The sequence below is a fragment of the Canis lupus genome, chromosome 17, assembly GCF_011100685.1.
Source record: "Canis lupus familiaris isolate Mischka breed German Shepherd chromosome 17, alternate assembly UU_Cfam_GSD_1.0, whole genome shotgun sequence".
Classification (NCBI taxonomy): Eukaryota; Metazoa; Chordata; class Mammalia; order Carnivora; family Canidae; genus Canis; species Canis lupus.
Genome location: NC_049238.1, coordinates 40,741,038 through 40,759,310, shown reverse-complemented (window position 1 = coordinate 40,759,310; position 18,273 = coordinate 40,741,038). Strand labels below are relative to the sequence as shown.

General features: G+C 40.9%; 1 protein-coding gene across 1 annotated transcript in view; it reads right to left on the bottom strand.

Moving 5' to 3' along the window:
- Window positions 1-17,718, bottom strand: part of SUCLG1 (succinate-CoA ligase GDP/ADP-forming subunit alpha) — a 31,905-nt gene extending 14,187 nt beyond the window's left edge. The window contains exons 1-3 of the mRNA XM_038561601.1: window positions 17,418-17,718; window positions 7,144-7,247; window positions 2,070-2,186 (exon numbers count right to left, since the gene is read on the bottom strand). Of these exons, the coding sequence (XP_038417529.1) occupies window positions 2,070-2,186; window positions 7,144-7,247; window positions 17,418-17,514 (318 nt within the window). The 5' untranslated portion in view covers window positions 17,515-17,718. The remainder of the gene's footprint in view (window positions 1-2,069; window positions 2,187-7,143; window positions 7,248-17,417) is intronic.
- Between the last annotated feature and the right edge of the window lie 555 nt (window positions 17,719-18,273).

Below are 18,273 nucleotides of genomic sequence, written 5' to 3'. Positions count from 1 at the left end.
ATTCCAAAGTGTCTGTTCTTTTCAGTTACAGCAGGCTGCCTCCCTATAAATGTTAAAATATGACTTAATCAAGATATAAATCAAAACCTTTTGGAAGGCTGTATCATGAGATTTTACAATGGAAAGGAATACTAAGCTACAGAACATACAGGTACAACTAGAAGGGGCAGAAGTAAAAGATAGTGTCTTTCAGAATCATCCCTGAATGACTCCCCACATCCCCCAAGACTGAGGAGCTTTCTCTATGGTATCTCTCATAAAAAGAAGTGTCTTGACACTGACAGAACAACAAAAGTTAAAGGATACTGACAGATCATCAACAATGATGCCAGGGGTTAAAAATAATTTTTTTAAAAACTCTGTTCAAGGTGATAACAGAGAAGGGGATACAAAAAAAAGTAAAAATAAAAACTAGGCTGGAACCAAAAGGAGTCAGATCATAGGCATATATGTATTTTTTTAGAAAATGTATCCTGCAGTTTTCTACCTCTTAAGGCTACACATACTGCCAGAAGCCAAATATGACAACAGGCTCTGTGCTAACAAGTGACACTAGATGAAAGGTATCCATCCTACTCATTCAGAAAGCTCTTTGTAAGTGCTAAACAGGTAAGAAATATAGTATCTGTCAGAGAACTTGCAGAATATTGCAAATGTCATTTCTATTTGTAACATGGTGAATAATAAATGAGTTGCTTAGCAACAAAAACTTTTCTTTAAAAGAAAGCAAAAAAAGCTCATGAAAAAGTCAAATCTACCTAGAAGAGTTATGAAAACAGCTTTTCTCTGTATTTTGAGGTCATGAAGTCAGCCGTAGGAGACTTGAAGGGGTGGGAGGAAATAACCAAAAATTTAAAGCAAAAAGATTTCAAATGATTCCTTTACAGAACCTATGATTTTAACTTTTTTTTTACTCTTTAAAGTAAAAAAAAAATCCTGTTTTCAAGTTTAAAGTAAAATGAAAATTTCAAATTTGAATATTTTTTCCTATGTTTTACGATCAAGAACAAATTAACTTCAATTTGAAGTTAGTATTCTAAAAAAGAGATTAAGTCTATAAATTTGTACTTTAAAAAAAATGTGATACTTTAAAACATGCCTTAAAACTATGCTTAAGAGAGGGAGGGGTACATCTTTTATCAATACATTCGTCCCAAGTACTAAGTTTATTTCCTAGATTTTTTTTATTATATAGGTAAGATTCTGTACCATAATAGTTTCTTTTATAAAACTATTATTTTTCTATGTATTCATGCAAGAGTAGAACGAGAATACACAAGGAGCTTAAATAAGCTCTCTAGAAAGGCAAAATTTGAGATGTGGAAAGCACTATAAAATTTAACTTTACATACATTTTTATCATCGGAGTTTTTATAATAATCACATATTAATTTTGTAACAGAATTAAAGTTTGGTTCAAAATACTTCAAAAAGTATTAAGAAATCAGCAATTTGGGGAAGAGACTAGGGTTCTATGATTTGTCAGTATGATTTCACAGTCCAGTTTTTTCACACAGAACACCATACTACTTACCCTAAGCCCTGCTAAGTCTGCCACTTCTCAGCTACGAACTATGGGCAGGACCTTTAACCTCTCTGCATATGTAGTACCCCTGTCTTTAGACTGGGGATGGTGATAGCAACTGCACCTCAGAGGGTTATGGGGAGGCTTGAATGAAGCAATGTCTATGAAGCAGCTAGCACAGTGCCTAGCAAAAAGCCCATGCTGTGTGTTGGGGGCTGGAGGCTGACATGTGCACTGCTAACATCCTGGAGGAAGAAAGAGTAAGGAAAGGATAAGAAGCCAAATAGAACCTAAGCTACAGCACTTCTCTTACCAGATGACCTGTGCTTAGAAACAAAAGGACACAGGCATGGGGAAGGCATCCTAAGTCTGTGTGACTAAAATGAACCCAGTGGTTTTACTGTGATTCAAATTTCTTTACATTATGGGATTTTAAAATAGCAAGTGACTCTTCCAAAAGGGGACACAATTAAGATCTCTATCCAAAGTATGCCTGCTCCTTTCCTGCTTTTCTTTACTTAGCAAACTTAGTACCATTAATTACCTCCTTTACAGTATTAAAGACTGGTAAGCCCAGATGTGTTTTGCCTCCTTTCCCTGGAGTGGTTCCTCCAACCAGCTGGGTGCCATAATCCAATGCCTGCTGGCTATGAAACGTGCCCTGAAGGGAAAAAAGCACAAGACTCAGGAGAAAAGACAGGCTGGGAAGCCTTAAAGCCATCTTCAGCAACTTGGAAAAGAAAAACAAATAGGCTATTTTCCAGAAGGTGATATATACACGTATGCAACATTCTTAACAACTTGCTGAAGTCAACTTTGAACCTTAAAACAATCCTCCGCAAAGCCAAAATAGGAGTTTTGGGTTTTGGGGGGGGGTTTTGTTGTTGTTGTTGTTTTAAAGATTTTATTTATTCATGAGAGACAGAGAGAGAGAGAGAGAGAGAGAGGCAGAGACATAGGCAGAGGGAGAAGCAGGCTCCATGCTGGGAGCTCGATGTGGGACTTGATCCCAGGACTCCAGGATCACGCCCTGGGCCGAAGGCAGTGGCTAAAAAGCTGAGCCACCCAGGGATCCCCAGAGTTTGGGGGTTTTTTAAAGGAGGATCTTCTTTCATTCCATTTTCATATTTGGCTGATAGGCAGAAACACCCATGTGTTTACTTAAAAAAAAAACACCTTTTCACTTTTCCTCAACTGCTCATGTCCTCACGTCCCTCCTTTACACAGTTTAAAATGCACAGTCAGTCATTAGACACACAACCTTGGCTCTCTCTCACTTCAACTTACACATCTGGCAAAACCACAGTTTTGGTTAAATCCAGTCTGCTACCTACTCTAAGACTGCAATGTTCAGCCAACCAGAAGCTGGACAGAAAAAAATAGAAGCATGATAACTGGTCTCACTTTAAATTAGTGATCACTAACCTTAGGTAAGCTTTTAATGCTGCCCAGCCAATAAATACCCTGTAATTCCCTACCCATTAACTCTCCCCTCTCAACCTTGGCACTACAGACATCTGGTCACATGGATTCATTGTTATGGGAGGTTATCCCATGCTTTGTACAATGTTTAGCAGCATCCCTGGCCCCTACTCAGTAGGTTTCGGTGCCATGCCCTCCTCTCCACCCCAACCAGCTATGTGACAACCAAAAATGTCTCCACAAATTGAAAGATTATTTTTTGGTAGGCTTCAAGAGCTCTACTTGAATTTGTGCTGTTGATAATCTCATCCCTTTTCATGGTAATAAGTATCATTCATATGGAAACCGCTCCCCCAGACACACACAGACACACACATTCCCAACCCAGACCTTGCCTTGAGCTACAAACTCACACTGTCACTCCACTTGGAGAACTAGTAGGCATCTCATACTTAATGTGCCCAAAGCCAAATTCCTGATCACTCCTCTCCATGCTCTACCCCATCTTGGTTAATGACGATTCCACTCTTAATAGATGTACAGACCAAAAACACTGAAGTCATCCTTGATTCTCTTATATTTCACATCAGATACACTATTGCCCTACCTTCAAAATATAATTAACGATGTCTTGATCCCTTCAACTGCTACCACCTTGGTCTAAGTCATCAACTCTTGACATAATATTGCCCCTGGCTCCCTTTCACTATTCTCAACACAGCAGCCAGAGTAATCCTGTTTAAACATAAGCAAGATTCATATCATTCCTCTGATCAAAACAGGGGTTTCCACTTCGTTCACAGTAAACTCCTCATATTGGTTCATAAAACAATATTCAACCTACGTCCTCACATACAAACCCCTTACCTGCCCGGCCTCATTTACTATTCTCTCATTGCTCATTTCACTCTGTCATGCTGGCCTTGTGTCCTGCACACACAACAGGCACATTCCTGCCTTATGGCCTTACTGTCCCCTTTGCCTTGAATACGCTTCCATTCATATCCACCTGCTCTACTCCCACATCTCCCTTAGATCTTGACTCAGGTCAGGCTTCCCCTGACCACTCGACATAAAATTCCCTTTTCTCCATCCCAAACACCACCACAACTCCATACACAGTCACATTCTTCTATCTCTGGTTTATTTTTTCCACAGCATTTATACTTTCTTGTGCAACACATAATTTACTCACTGATCTTGTTGGTATGTTCCTCTCCCACCACTAAAATGTAAATTCAATGTCTACTCTGTTCACTGAGAAGTGGCACCTAATCCAATGTATGACATACAGTAGGCACTTAATAAGCAGCTGTTGAAACTGAATGGATCTATGTGGTCATTCTACAGGGACCTAAAAATGCTGACCCAACTGTCTAAAGTCAATGATGGAGTTTTTAAAGAACCATAAGCCAATGCTCTCTCTTTAAGCAGTGCTATTCAAAGGGTAGTCTATAGACTCTTGCTGGTCTGCAGCAAGATAAACACAAAAAGGAAATGAATAAAAATTATTAAAAAAAAAAAAACAAAGGAAAGAATAAAGAATGAAAAAGCGAGAAAAGAAAAATTAATTGAAAAACCAAAATAGGGATGCCTGGGTGGCTCAGTGGTTGAGCGTCTGCCTTCAGCCCAGGGTGTGATCCTGGAGCCCCGGGATCCAGTCCCACATCGGGCTCCCTGCATGGAGCCTGCTTCTCCCTCTGCCTGTGTCTCTGCTTCTCTCTCACTGTGTTCTCATGAATAAGTAATAAATAGAATCTTTTTTAAAAAAATCTAAACAAACACAGAAGTGCAAAAGTGAGAATTTTTGCAAACTTCTATAGCAATAGGATATCGCTGCAACTTTTATTGTATTTTGCAAAAAATATTTTTTAAAAAATATTTTATTTATTCATGAGAGACACAGAGAGAGAGAGGCAGAGACACAGGCAGAGGGAGAAGCAGGCTCCATGCAGGGAGCCTGACATGGGGCTCCATTCCAGGTCTCCAGGATCACATCCCAGGCCAAAGGCGCTGCTAAACCGCTGAGCCACCCTGGCTGCCCGTACTTTGCAAAAAATATTGATCTGCATTAGATTGAAAATTAAAATTAAACATACCCAACAGACCCAATTAAACAGACCCAACTTGGTCTTTCACTCCAGACACTTGAGAAGCACGGCCCTAGATCACTACTCTGTTTTCAGAATTCATCTGATAGATAAATTCAAATGAACCAACTTTTTAGTCCTAATATAGAGTTAAACAAGGACATTTCAGGTTAGTAAGTTAATTTTCCTTAGTTTTCCCATTATCTCCATCCAGTTAAGAATAGAAATAGTTTTAGCAGCTCAAAGCCAATACAAGAAATTCCACCCACTGGAAATTGGCATTATTGAAATAGATTCCAAAATATAAATATTCCTCATTCATATGTGAAACAATATATACACTGAATAAAAGAACTAACAAGATAAAATGTAGATGTCCTATGAAGATAAACTCTAAATTTCAGACCTTATTGTTCTCTATACTAATAGAATCTTAACTAACAAATCTGAGACTAGTAAGACTCCCAATTACCTTAAACAAAAGAGTGAATGAGAAACAATGTAATTACAATAATCGAAAGACACTAAAACCAACTTTGGATTTCAATATTTAAGCAAGCCATCACTCCATTCAGGAAACAGAGACAGTTCCAAATATTGCTTACACCATGGACAATGGTTCTTTTAAAAAAAGGTCAGAGGTTAAGATGTCACAGGCTCACATAAAATTTAGCAAACAAAAACGCCATATATAATAAACTTATGTGGAGAATTTGAATTAATCAAACAGTTGATTATATGCTAACACAATTAATATATAACCAAAAAGGGACTGAATATGATTTTAATTGGCAGAGGACTAATAAAATGTACTTCAAATCTTAAATGAACATCAACTTTCTTTAGAAAATATATATATATAGGCACCTGGGTGGCTCAGTGAGCATCTGCCTTTGGCTCAGGGCATGATCCTGGGGTCCTGCGATTGAGTCCCACATCAGGCTCCTGACAGGGAGCCTGCTTCTCCCTCTGCCTATGTCTCTGCTTCTCTCTCTCTCTCTCTCTCTCTCATGAATAAATAAACAAAATCTTTTTAAAAAAATAAATAAATAAAAACAAAAGTCATGGAAATTTGGATATTTAGGTATTATCCTATAGATCAAAGTTTGGAAAACTATGGCCTAAAGATTTGGCCTGTCACTGGTTTTATAAACTATTTGTGTGTGTATATATATGTGTATATACACATATATGTGTATATATACTTATATATATATGTATAGGATACACATTATAGAGTAAAATGATAGGAAGGAAAGGAGACTCTTATGTTACATTTTATTAAGGAATCACATTGCAAATATATTTAAAACTTATGCAAATTCTAGGTTGTAAGCAGGGGTAGGGAGAAATGATAAATATTAAGTGAATGAGAACAAATTAAAATACTTCAGGCAATTTTGCCTGCTAGTCCCCTCAAAGACCATTTGCCTAGAGAGTATGAGAAAAGTCAGTGTGCCACTCCTTCTGCCTATCTCAGTTCCCATGAGCCTCTCTGGCCTTGAGCATATCCCTACACTGATCTGTGTTTAACTGGGCATGTTTTTGTAAGGGGCCTAAACACAAGCCATTTACTTTACCTAGTTTTTAACTAAACACTAATCTACTCCAAAGCTGGAAGAAATCTAGTGGTAGGTTGTTTTTTTTGTTGTTGTTTTGTTTTTTTTAAGATTTTATTTATTTATTTATGAGAGACACAGTGAGAGAGAGAGGCAGAGACACAGGCAGAGGGAGAAGCAGGCTCCATGCAGGGAGCCCGATGTGGGACTCAATCCCAGGACTCCAGGATAACGCCCTGGGCCAAAGGCAGGCACTAAATCGCTGAGCCACCCAGGGATCCCCAAAACTAGTGGTGTTAAACTTGCTGAAAGAGAGTATGTAGGTCTCTAACATAACATGCTTCTAGGAAGGGATTTTCAAGGTAAGTTTAAATGCAATTTTTATCTTATAGGCTGACTATTGCACCAAAACCCCTCCTAAAATACAACTCCACTGCTGTACTGTATACTTTCCCGTAACAATTATATACCTTTTGTGATATTAAAAAAATAGAAAATAAATGTTTCTGTTTATGTAGTACGCATTATAAAACATCTTGACACATACCTGCTTACCAGTGAAACCCTGGCAAATAACCTTCGTATTTTTATCAACATAGAGATGTTTCCGGGAAGCTATATAGGAACAATGCCGAATTCCATTCTGTTGCACTGAAAAATAAAGAAAGTATGACATGTTATAATTTCTCCAAATTTTGGACCATGAATTGAACTTAGTGACAGAAAAAATCCTCGAATACAGGGCAATCTTGTGATCAAGACAACTTCAAATGAGACATGAGGACTACAGAAATAGACAAAAAAAGACACCATTCTATCCTCCAGAATTCCCTCTTTACTGAGAACAACAATCTTGCAGCTTTTTCGAAATGTCTAAAGAAAAGCTTCTGTTTATAATTTTCATTCCTCAGAAAGAAAACTGGGGTTGAAAGACAAATGGCTCAAATTAAATCCAAGGATGGGAAACTAGGTATCACTTGTACCAACAATATTTGCTAAATAGCCACATACTTTGTCATTTTACTCGACCTTTTTTTTAAGTTTATTTTTTTTAGTAATCTCTATACCCAATGTGGGACTCAAACTCACAACCCCAAGATCAAGAGTCACATGCTGTTCTGACTGAGCCAGGCAGGCACCCCTAACCCAACCTGTTTAAGTTCAACATCTGTAAGTAATAGGTGAGCTAAGAGTTACACTATGTTAGAAGAACTTGTAAGAACTACTCTGCAACTCATTCCTCGAAATGATATTAAATGTTAACATTGAATATTAACATTAAATCTTTGGTTGGTGGGCAGCCCGGGTGGCTCAGCAGTTTAGCGCCGCCTTCAACCCAGGGCGTGATCCTGGAGACCCAGGATTGAGTCCCACATCGGGCTCCCTGCATGAAAAGCCTGCTTTTCCCTCTGCTTGTGTCTCTGCCCTCCCCCACTCTGTGTGTGTCTCTCATAAATAAATACAATCTTTTAAAAAAAAAATCTTCGGTTGGAGATAAAGTTCATCTAATATATAATCAAAAGTTGCTTAATTTGGTACCCTCTGATGTAAGACACCAAACCTTACATATAGAGGCAACAGGGAAAATAAAATGAATAAGTAGATAAAAGAAAGACATGTAAAAAATATCTAAATTATTTTCAGCAACCTACCTCAATGAAAACTGAGAAATCTATGTAGTTACTCATACCAGCTCACCATTATTTCAAAAGTCAGTAGAAAGTAGGGCACAGATGAATTAAAATTGTGAGCTACCTTCTGTCTACTTTCAAACCTTCATTTCAGCCCCAACCTGCTGTCTCTTTGGCCCATTCTTGGCCCTTTCAAAGTGTCAGGACTTCCTCCTACCACTGAGGTAGCCCATAAAAGCTAGCTCAAGAAAAGAACATCTCGTCACACACTTGTCCAGGGTCCACTCATCCTTTCTGTCTTGAATCTCTGCCTCATGCCCTCCTAAATCCTCACACCTTAGGTTCCATCATTGATTTCTATCTGGCCCTTTGGGCATCTCTCAAGTTGTCTTCTACTCCCGTGCTGACCTCAACTTCTAACAACTCTGAATTTTGGAATCTCCTGTACCTCTAGGGAAGAGACAGGCTGAGATTTCACCCTTATCAATGGGACAAAGGGTGTTCTGTGTGCACAAAGATCTGCTGCATAACAGACAGCTGCATTCTTGGACTAGATTATGCTGAACAGGGGCCATAATGGGACACTGAGGGTCAAGTCCTGCCACAGTGGGCACAGCTAAGCACCTGCACCAGGGACAGCAGATACTATAAAGGGAATTTGTAGCCTCAGGGCCCACCCTAGCCAGTGCTGTCACTTATGGCCCTTTCTTGCCCATGGCTCCCAGTTCTCCCAGCTGGAGACTCACAACCACTATACCTGTGGAAGTATTCCTGCTGCTATTTCTGACAGAATCTGCTCCACCAGTCTTTCGCATTCCCTGAATCTTCAATACATGGTCCATCTCTCAGGAGTTCTCAGACAGGATAGTTTACAAGAACCAATTATAAGATTAGGATACCTGGAGCCCATACTTGCTAAAAGGAAATATTGCTTTTTGAAGGTCAAGTTGGGCCTCCACAAGGATTCTTAAACTCACTTTTAAGAAAGGAGAAATCAGACAGTTCACCTCTCCTTCCACAGGGGCAGGAGTAGCCCTGTTACCCTGAAAAAAGATAGGTCTACCTATGTCCATAAAGCATGGCTCAATAGAGGAACAACTAAGGTCACTCTCTTCTCTTAGTCCTTCAACTCCAGACCTCCTAGATCAACTCTCTGGAGCTCAGGACTTCACAACCCAAGATCTCTGGTGTCCATAAAAACTGCATCAGAAGGTGTGATGACTAGCAATTTACCTTCCACCTTTTTAGCCCTTTGATACTGTTCAGCCTGCAAGGTGACCCTGACATTCTAAACCTCAGGGGAAATCAATCTAAGGAGACTTGCCATGTATATGTGTGGGCATGTGTGCATGTGATCTCCCATCTACCGTATGAGCCCAGGCTCATACAAACTTAGCTGCAGGTAAGCTAGAATTAATAAACTATCATCATCACATTTCAGCCAAACTCAAAATCTACATTCAAACATAAGAAATTCCTGATCATATTTGGTCCTGACAAGAAACCTATGTGATACCAGACCAGATATCACTAGTACTGAAATGAGAGGATGCTAGAATAATCAAGCACATATCCCAGTTGCTGGAGTTGTCATCATTCATTTATTCAAAACATTGGGGAATACTTAACACCAAGCCACAATGCCAAGTATCAAGGATAAAGTATTGGAAACGAGAGCCTCAGCCCTCAAGGAACTCACAGTCTACCTGACCTGACATTAAACAGGCACAGTATGAAAAGTACTGTGGTAAGAATAGGCCTTGGACATTCGGGGAAGATAAACTCTCCTGATCCAAGTAAGTCTGTATATGTTAGGAAGTGGGGAGGGTTTGGCAGTTAGGGGGTCAGAGAGGGTAGGGTTAAGGAATGGATTCCTTACTGGGGTTATGTCCAAACTGAGCCCTGGACTTCAAGCAGTTCACTTCTAAAATCTCTGATAATGGACCTCCAACCTCCTAAAGAAGTAAGTAGGGTTATCTGGTACCTGGCGGTGGCTATAATCTCTCCGCAACTAAAAACTGTCTTCACCTCTGCCCTAGTCCCAGCCCATGCAACCCAACTTGGCCCCAGATCATCCAAACTAACATCTCTACCAATATGGTAAAGATCAACAAGTCACAGGAGGTGCTAGATAAGGAACCATTGATTATATTCTTTTTTTGAAATACTGCTCTAGGACATATAAGTCAACTGAATGAGAAATCTTGACAATGAAAATAGCCTCTGGGGCCGCCTGGGTGGCACAGTTAAGCCTCTGTCTGCAGCTCAGGTCACGGTCCTGAGGTTCTGGGGTCGAGCCCCGCCTCAGGCTCCCTGCTCAAGAGCAATCTGCTTCTCCATCTACCTCTGACCCTTGCCCCTCCTGTGTGTGTGTGATGGTAGTCTGTAACCACCACAAATGCTCTTTTAATCCCAAAAGCTCATCCCACACCAGATGAATTTGCCCTATTCCTAGCCCTTACACCAACTGCACTCTCCCAGCTACCATAGCTGTCAGGAGGACCTAACTACACAGGATGGCTTACACTGTAATTCTCCTGACCTTAATTTCTGCCTCTTCTACAGCTTTAGGATGGAAATAATGCAAAACATGCTTATATTCTAAGCCAAACTCACCAAATTTTAAGTGACTTGCATCATTTTTCTCATTCCTCCCTACTTTATAATATCCAAGGTCCAGCATCACAGGGTGGAGGCTCCCCATGAAAGCAGCCTTTCCTCAACCCCACCCCTGTACCTCTTCACCTTCCCTCCCACAATCCCACCACTCTTTTTCGTGTGGGCTAGTAGAGTGCAAATTACTAGCTGCTATAAACATTAAATCTGTCAGACCAGCTCTTCGCATTTTCTTTTCCTACTTGATTTCCTCTCCACTTGAACCACATGCCTTAAGTAATGAAAAATAGCCTCTTCCACTTCTGCTGAAAAATGCAAAGTGGTTTTATAGTACAAATTTTCGATTATCTGTCCACTGCTAAAAGCTGCTCAATCACATTTTTTTTTAAAGATTTTATTTATTTATTCATGGGACACACAGAGAAAGAGAGAGAGAGAGAGAGAGAGAGAGAGAGAGGCAGAGATACAGGCAAAGGGAGAAGCAGGCTCCATGCAGGGAGCCTGACGTGGGACTCGATCCTGGGTCTCCAGGATCAGGCCCTGGGCTGAAGGCGGCACTAAACTGCTGAGCCACCGGGCTGCCCCTATATTTTGGTTTTAAATACAAACTCGAATCTATGATAAAACTACCACGTAACTAGAGTAAGTTATTCTGTAAAGTCAAAAATACAGGAAGGCATACATTAGTGGTCAAACCATCTTGCAAATAACTCTCAGATTTCAGAGTCAATGTACTCAACACCCTGAGAATTTCACTGGCATTAATTCATGTAAGTTCACATTTAAGTAAAACATTGCACAGTGAGGAATCCTTAAATCTTCACATGACATTCATGACTTGTGAATATAATGGGGGAATTCAGGGGATCTGAGATTAAGAAGAATGGAACCTGCAAACACTCCCGTGTGGTATATAATTCTTATGCCACACACTGTATGTGGATGAGTGCACACACTTTATTACTTTGTTTACTGCATTATTTCTAAGAAAAATTACTTAAGGTTAAATTTAATTCAAATACTCTAGAATTTCTAACTGTAAATTCCATAGCTATAAGACCTACGTCTTGTACACCATGGTGTCTCCCATATGGCACAGTGCCTTATGGAGTCAGGGTACAAGAAATGCTTCACTGAATTTCAGGGCAAGAGACATGGTCTAAAAAACACACACTTATATCAAGCTAAACGTCATAAGTTTCATCCCTGTTTATCCCACTTAGGAGAAAAACCTACATCAATTTTTGTACATGCACAGATCATAGGTTTCCCTAAAATTCTTACAGAGATTGATCAGAAGTCCAGGCCTAAATGCTACTAGCAGTCCTCAAGGCTCTTATCTTAATCTAGTACAAATTCCATACTAACTTTAAAAAACAAACAAAAATAAAATCCAGAAGCAGTAATGTAACACAAAAATGGGCTGTTTCACAACAGGAGAAAAGAGAGAGCTTAGAGAAAACATACCATAGGCAGACGTAGGGCAGTGACAGATCAGAGTGTTTTTGTGACATATAAGAGACAAGGAATTAACTTGGGCAACATAAGCACCAACAAGGCAGAGACCAAAGACTAACAGAAAAACTGATAAAGGCCCTGAGCAAGAAACAAAACTACAAACAAATGGCAGACAAATGGCAAATCAACAGATGATGAGCTATCTAACTTAACTAATGTTAAGAAAATGAACATTTTAAATTAAATATTAGGGCAACAGGAAGGCCTGAGGTTGGACACCAGGAAGAATTTCCAGTCATGAAGGCTGTAGCTGCCACATCTCGGGTCACCTCCAGGGAAGGGTGGTGTTGCCTTCTCTCAGGTTCTTAGAAATCAGCTGGCCTAACCTTGGGACTGTATCCCAGGAGCAACTGAGAGCTACTCTGAGGAATCAGACAGGCCGGGGCTTGAATTTATGCTCTGCGGCTCACCAGCCATTGACAGATCTTTAGATCTCCCTTAACCTCAATCTTCCCATCTGTAAATGGAATAGCTGCCCACAAGGATTCTGTAATGTTGGTAAGAGGTGATGCCTGTAAATTGGGTAGCAAAGTAGCTGATAAGCTCCCAAAATTGGGTTCAAACCCTATATGAACACAAAGGTAAACCATTTCCTTAAAAAAGAGAACACATAATTCATATTTTAAAATAAGTTCAACGTTGGGGTGCCTGGGTAGCTTAGTCAGTTAAGTGTCCGATTCTTGATTTCCACTCAGGTCATGATCTCAGGGTTGTGAGATGGAGCCCCACATCCAGCTCCATGCTGGGTGTGGATCCTGCTTAAAATTCTCTCTCCCTCTCCCTTTACCCCTCCTGTCCATCTCTCTTTCTCTGTCTAAAAAAAAAAAAAAAAAAAAAAATGTTTAAAGTCCAACAAGAAATGTTTTGTATATGTCCTCATGCATATCCCATGTTTATCTATATACTATCCCATATCTACATATAATATGTAGTATATACACATAGACTTGTACATTTTTACCATATGAAACATTTTTACAGGTGCAGCCTCACTGTAAAAAAAAAAAAAATGGGATAGTAACACTATGTACCTCATAGGCAATATGAGAATGAAAGGAGTTCCTAATATACAGAGCACATAGAACAATGCCTAGGGTACAGAAAGGGCTATCTCACTATTAGCTATCTATTATCATTATGATTACCAAAGCAGAATGAGAAGCAGGAGCAAAAATGATGGACTCAAGTCCTACTCAAATGAAGCATTCTACCCCATAAGACAGCTAAATATTAAACAAAAAAACCACAAAACTACAAAGTTGCAAACTGTAACAAAGGCTACAAAGGAAAGGGGCAGAGTAATGTAAGAGATACATGCCTTCAAGAAGGATGATAAATTTGTGTCAGTTAGCTGCATGCTGAGTCCTCTTGCCCAAAGAGAGCAACCACATCACTTATGAGATGGCTGTGAGATGACTGACTTGAGGTACAGCCAGAAAGCATCCACCCAGCTGGGACTCAAACCATAGCCTCATATCACCAGGACCATGGTTCGAACCAATAATCTGAGACTGTTCATGAAAATACTCCTCTTCAACAAAAAAAAAAAAAAAAAAAAAAAAAAATACTCCTCTTCCAATTCATCTCACAAACTGTGTTCTTGTTTATCCATGAATGCACTCATGAATTTAATAAATGGCTATTTATTAATTATGTATGTTATATATACCTAATATATATAGGCAATAGAGCAGAGTAACTCAGCAGCCACTTACTCCCAAACCCCGAACAACCTACTATTCAAATGCAAAATTACATATTCATTTAATATTTACTTACAAATGAAACTCAGCTGGCAAAAATCCATTATTTCCTCAAATCTAAAATACGATTGAAGTACTAATAAGTGCTAGTAAGAAAGAAAAAAATGCCACCAATTTGTTGTACCTACCATCAATTATAAGACCCATTCCAATTCTAGAAATCTTACAGTGAAAAAAAAAAAGTGGGTCTATAGCAACAACATTCCTGTCCTTTGGTAAAATAAGATTATTCTCCTGTATTTACAGAAATTATATGGACATTCCCCAATTGTTTCTATAGAAGAATGACTTTGAGGGGAGAAAATCAAATTGTTTTCTCATGGCTACACTGATACATTTAGATCAAGACCTTTCTGTATCTCTGAAATAGAGATTTGGTTCTTAGATGCAATAGCAAAAGATACTGGTACCAGAAACACCACTGCTGAGGGTTCTCTTTTCCCAACTACACTTCTAAATGCCTGATTCCAAAAGTGGCCTATACAACTTGGCAAATGCACAGAAAAGGCAAGTGGCACCTTTGAGCAGGGTAGTCATCTAAACGAAACAAGGCAGCCAAAAATGAAAAAAAAAAAAAAAAAGAATGAAAATGAAAGGAAGAAACAAAGAACAGAGCTTCAAAAAAGGAGGCTTACAGTGTCACACAGCATGTAACAGTAGAAAGAAAACCTGAGTTCTAATACCCATTCTGATACTGGCCAGGAAACTTTCTGGGTTTATTTCCTCATTTGCCAAACAGATATGAGACTAGCTGGATTGTAAAGTTTGCTTCCTGGCATTAAAACACCAAAATTCAGAAGCTCAAAAATGCTGGCTCTTGTTCCCTACTTTTTATACGAGACCTAACTAATAGGAATTTCTGGCTTATGTTTTAAATGACTTTACATAGCTTTGTATTTCTTGAAAAACTTTACTATCTCAACTTCAAATGTGCTTATAAAATCCTTAAACTTTCTCATGGAAGAAATCTTCCTTATTTTTCATTTCATTTTCTCTCCCTACATCAACCGGATTCTTCCCCTTTTTTCATAAAACTATAAAACTGGTTTTGTTTTTTTGGGTTTGGGGCTCAAAAATTTCTAAACATTCCAACAAGGAGCTCCGGAAGACATTTACAAGTGCTTTGGTTTTTTTGTCTCCCAACTCAAATGAATATTGCAACACTTGTGACCTTTAGCACATGTACCATCAACTGAAACTTAAGAAAACAGAGGAAACAAAATTCCCTAGCGTCTCCAGTTCTATTACTAACCTCAGAGCCTAAATAGTTTGTGACCACCCTTTAAAAAAAGTTTGTGGGGGTAATACTGTTGTGGCTTTTTCTAGTGGGAATGGAAATGGGCTTAAACGTGTGGCATGAGAAAGAGAAGATCTGGGGGATTTAGAGGTTTTTCTACATTAAACATTAGTCTGTAACCTCTCTAACCCAGGAGAGAACTTGGTTTCAGATCTCGGACTTCACAGATCCTTAATAACAGATTAATCACATGACTAGGATAAATAAAGACCATTCCACCAAGAAGAGAAAGCTAAACTAGATGACCCTTTAAAGACTCTGGTCCTGAGACTCTCAGAAAAAAGAACGTCCAGTTCTGTGAGAAAAGGATTGCTAAACATTACTAAGGGCAGATTAAAGATTCTGATTCTTTAGATGCTTCCCTAGACTCTCCTCCTACTAAGACAGACCTATCTCAGGCTATGGTTTTTCAGAAACTCAAACGAGCAAGACCCCAGGTGAGAATGATATGGCTATAACTAATCCCTTTTTCCCTTCTGCCTACGACACCTTCAACTGTCCTTCAAATTTTACAATAAGAATCTCCAGGGCAGCCTGGGTGGCTCAGCAGTTTATGCTGGATCCTGGAGACCTGGGATGGAGTCCCACGTCGGGCTCCCTGCATGGAGCCTGCTTCTCCCTCGGCCTGTGTCTCTGCCTCTCTGTCTCTCATGAATAAATAAATAAAAATCTTAAAAAAAAAAAAAAAAAAAAAAACTCCAGAAAACTTGACCTAAGTAACCCAAATTTTTCCTACTTGCCAGTTATCCAGCCAGATGTTTGTCCTCATGAGGTCTGGTAATTAAGTGTAGCTATCGAGTGCATACCTATCCTTGCACATTTCTGGAATGAGATCTTCTCAAGAAATGAATTAAGTCTTGTGCCAAAATTTAGGACAAACAGAATTACGAGTAAAGTGTAAGAAAAGAGAAAAGAAGAAAACTAACTTTAGTTGAGTGTATAATACATCCCAGGTGCCTTATATACGCTGTTTCAATTATTCTGTATAGTGAACTCAGATTATCCTGTACTTTTGATCATTTCTAGGATGCACATTTTTTCACGTCTTCAAAGCTCTTTAATCTGGATGCAACTAACAACTAATGGCGTGTCACGATTTTAATTAGCCATCATTTTCTACTGTCAGTAGTACACAAAATAATGGTGCACGTTACAAGGGACAGCGTCTCCGATTCATTAAAATATTATTTTCATGGAATTGGAAACAGAAATTGAGGAACGGATTAAGAAAAGCGCCCGGGGGTTACTACACAGACTTTAAGGGTCAAGCAAGCCACACTTCAAACGTGATGTGATTGATTCCAAAGTCTCTGCCTAACACAGGAGACTTTGAACATTACAAGAATTTTCAACAGTCAGCGATACTCAAAGACTCGCAACCTTAGGGATTAAGTTTTCAGGAACTGAAATGTTCACACCACCTGGTGGAGACACTGCAAATAGTTGGTTAAGGTACCAGCCAACCCTCCTGGGCTCTGATGACTTTAGGGTGCAGAACCCACCTTTCTGCTAACCCTACAGTCTGCAGAAATAAAGGGAGAGCCTTCCCCTTCCCCCCTCGCCCCCCTCAATTTGCTACTGAGCCATTCCTCCCCCTGCCTCTCAACCCAGACACGCACTCTCCCCGCAGCTGAGTTAATCCCGCACCGCCTCACCTCCCCCTCCCAAAGAGGAAGCCTAGAAGCCGCCCCCTTCCGGCCACACATCATCGCGGGGGGGGTAGAACGTGCCCCCAGGTCTGCAGGGCTCCCACACCCGAATCCTGCCCCGGCCCCCCTACTGAGGCCCGCGCTCCAGGTCATGTCCCCGCCCCACAAATCCAGCAGGGCTCCTTCCAACCCAGGAGGTCCCCGACTGGGTCCCCGAGAGTGCGGCCCCCAGGCCCCCGCCGAGGTCCCGCCCCGGAGGGCCCCGCCGCCGCCTGGACCAGGACGCAGGGCCCGGCGAGGCCAGGCACTCTCGGAGGCCTGGAGGAGACAGTCTCGGCCGAACTCACGGAGGAAGGAGCGCGACAGGAGGCGGGCGGCTGCCAGGCCGCTGCTGCCAGAGGCCATGGTCGCGATAAGAGCGGCAGCAGCAAGAGCCGCGGTCATCCACCAATGACACTCCCAGGCCCCCGGGGACTTGGCAGGGCCCGGGCTCGAGGAGGAAATGGGTGGCCACAGCAGTCGCCTGAATGAATTTCCCGCCGCCGAGGCCTCTTTGCCGAACAGCGAGGATCGCAGGTGCAGGGGGGAAAATATCTGAACGGAGAAGTGGACAATGACTCGTCTGTTCCCCGGAAACGTGGCTTTGATCTCACATTAATTACAAAAGCAGCTTAGGCAAAACCCCACAAGACGCCGGTCGGCGCTTAGGCATTGTGGGAAATGTAGTTCGTGGTCTCCCCCGGTTTGTAGTTTAAGTGGAGGCTGGAGGGAGAGCGAGCGTGCCGGAAAGGGTGTGCTCCTAAGCCCCTTGGGCAAGAGGATGGGGTGGCGAGAGCAATGAGAAAACCGTGGTGAGGGGCGAAGAGCGAAGAGCGGTGCGGAACTTTCCGTGCCCCTAAGCCTATCTGCACTTTAATTTAGTTCGGCGGGCAGGTGGACAGGCTGATCCTCCTCGCCCCCCCCTCCCCCACCGCGAGGACCTGGAAGGCTTACTGGTGGCAACAATGTGCGTTCATGCTATTGTCCGCTGACCGCAAGGAAGTCACGAGAAAGACCAAAAGCTACCTTACTGACATTTAATTTCTTGGAATACGGATCTTTTGGTTAAACACGCTATGATACAGCCTTTGACTAGCACACGGAGTATTCACTAAGCGAATTCACTAAGCGACTGAGCCCTGGGGATCCTGGAGGACTGACGTT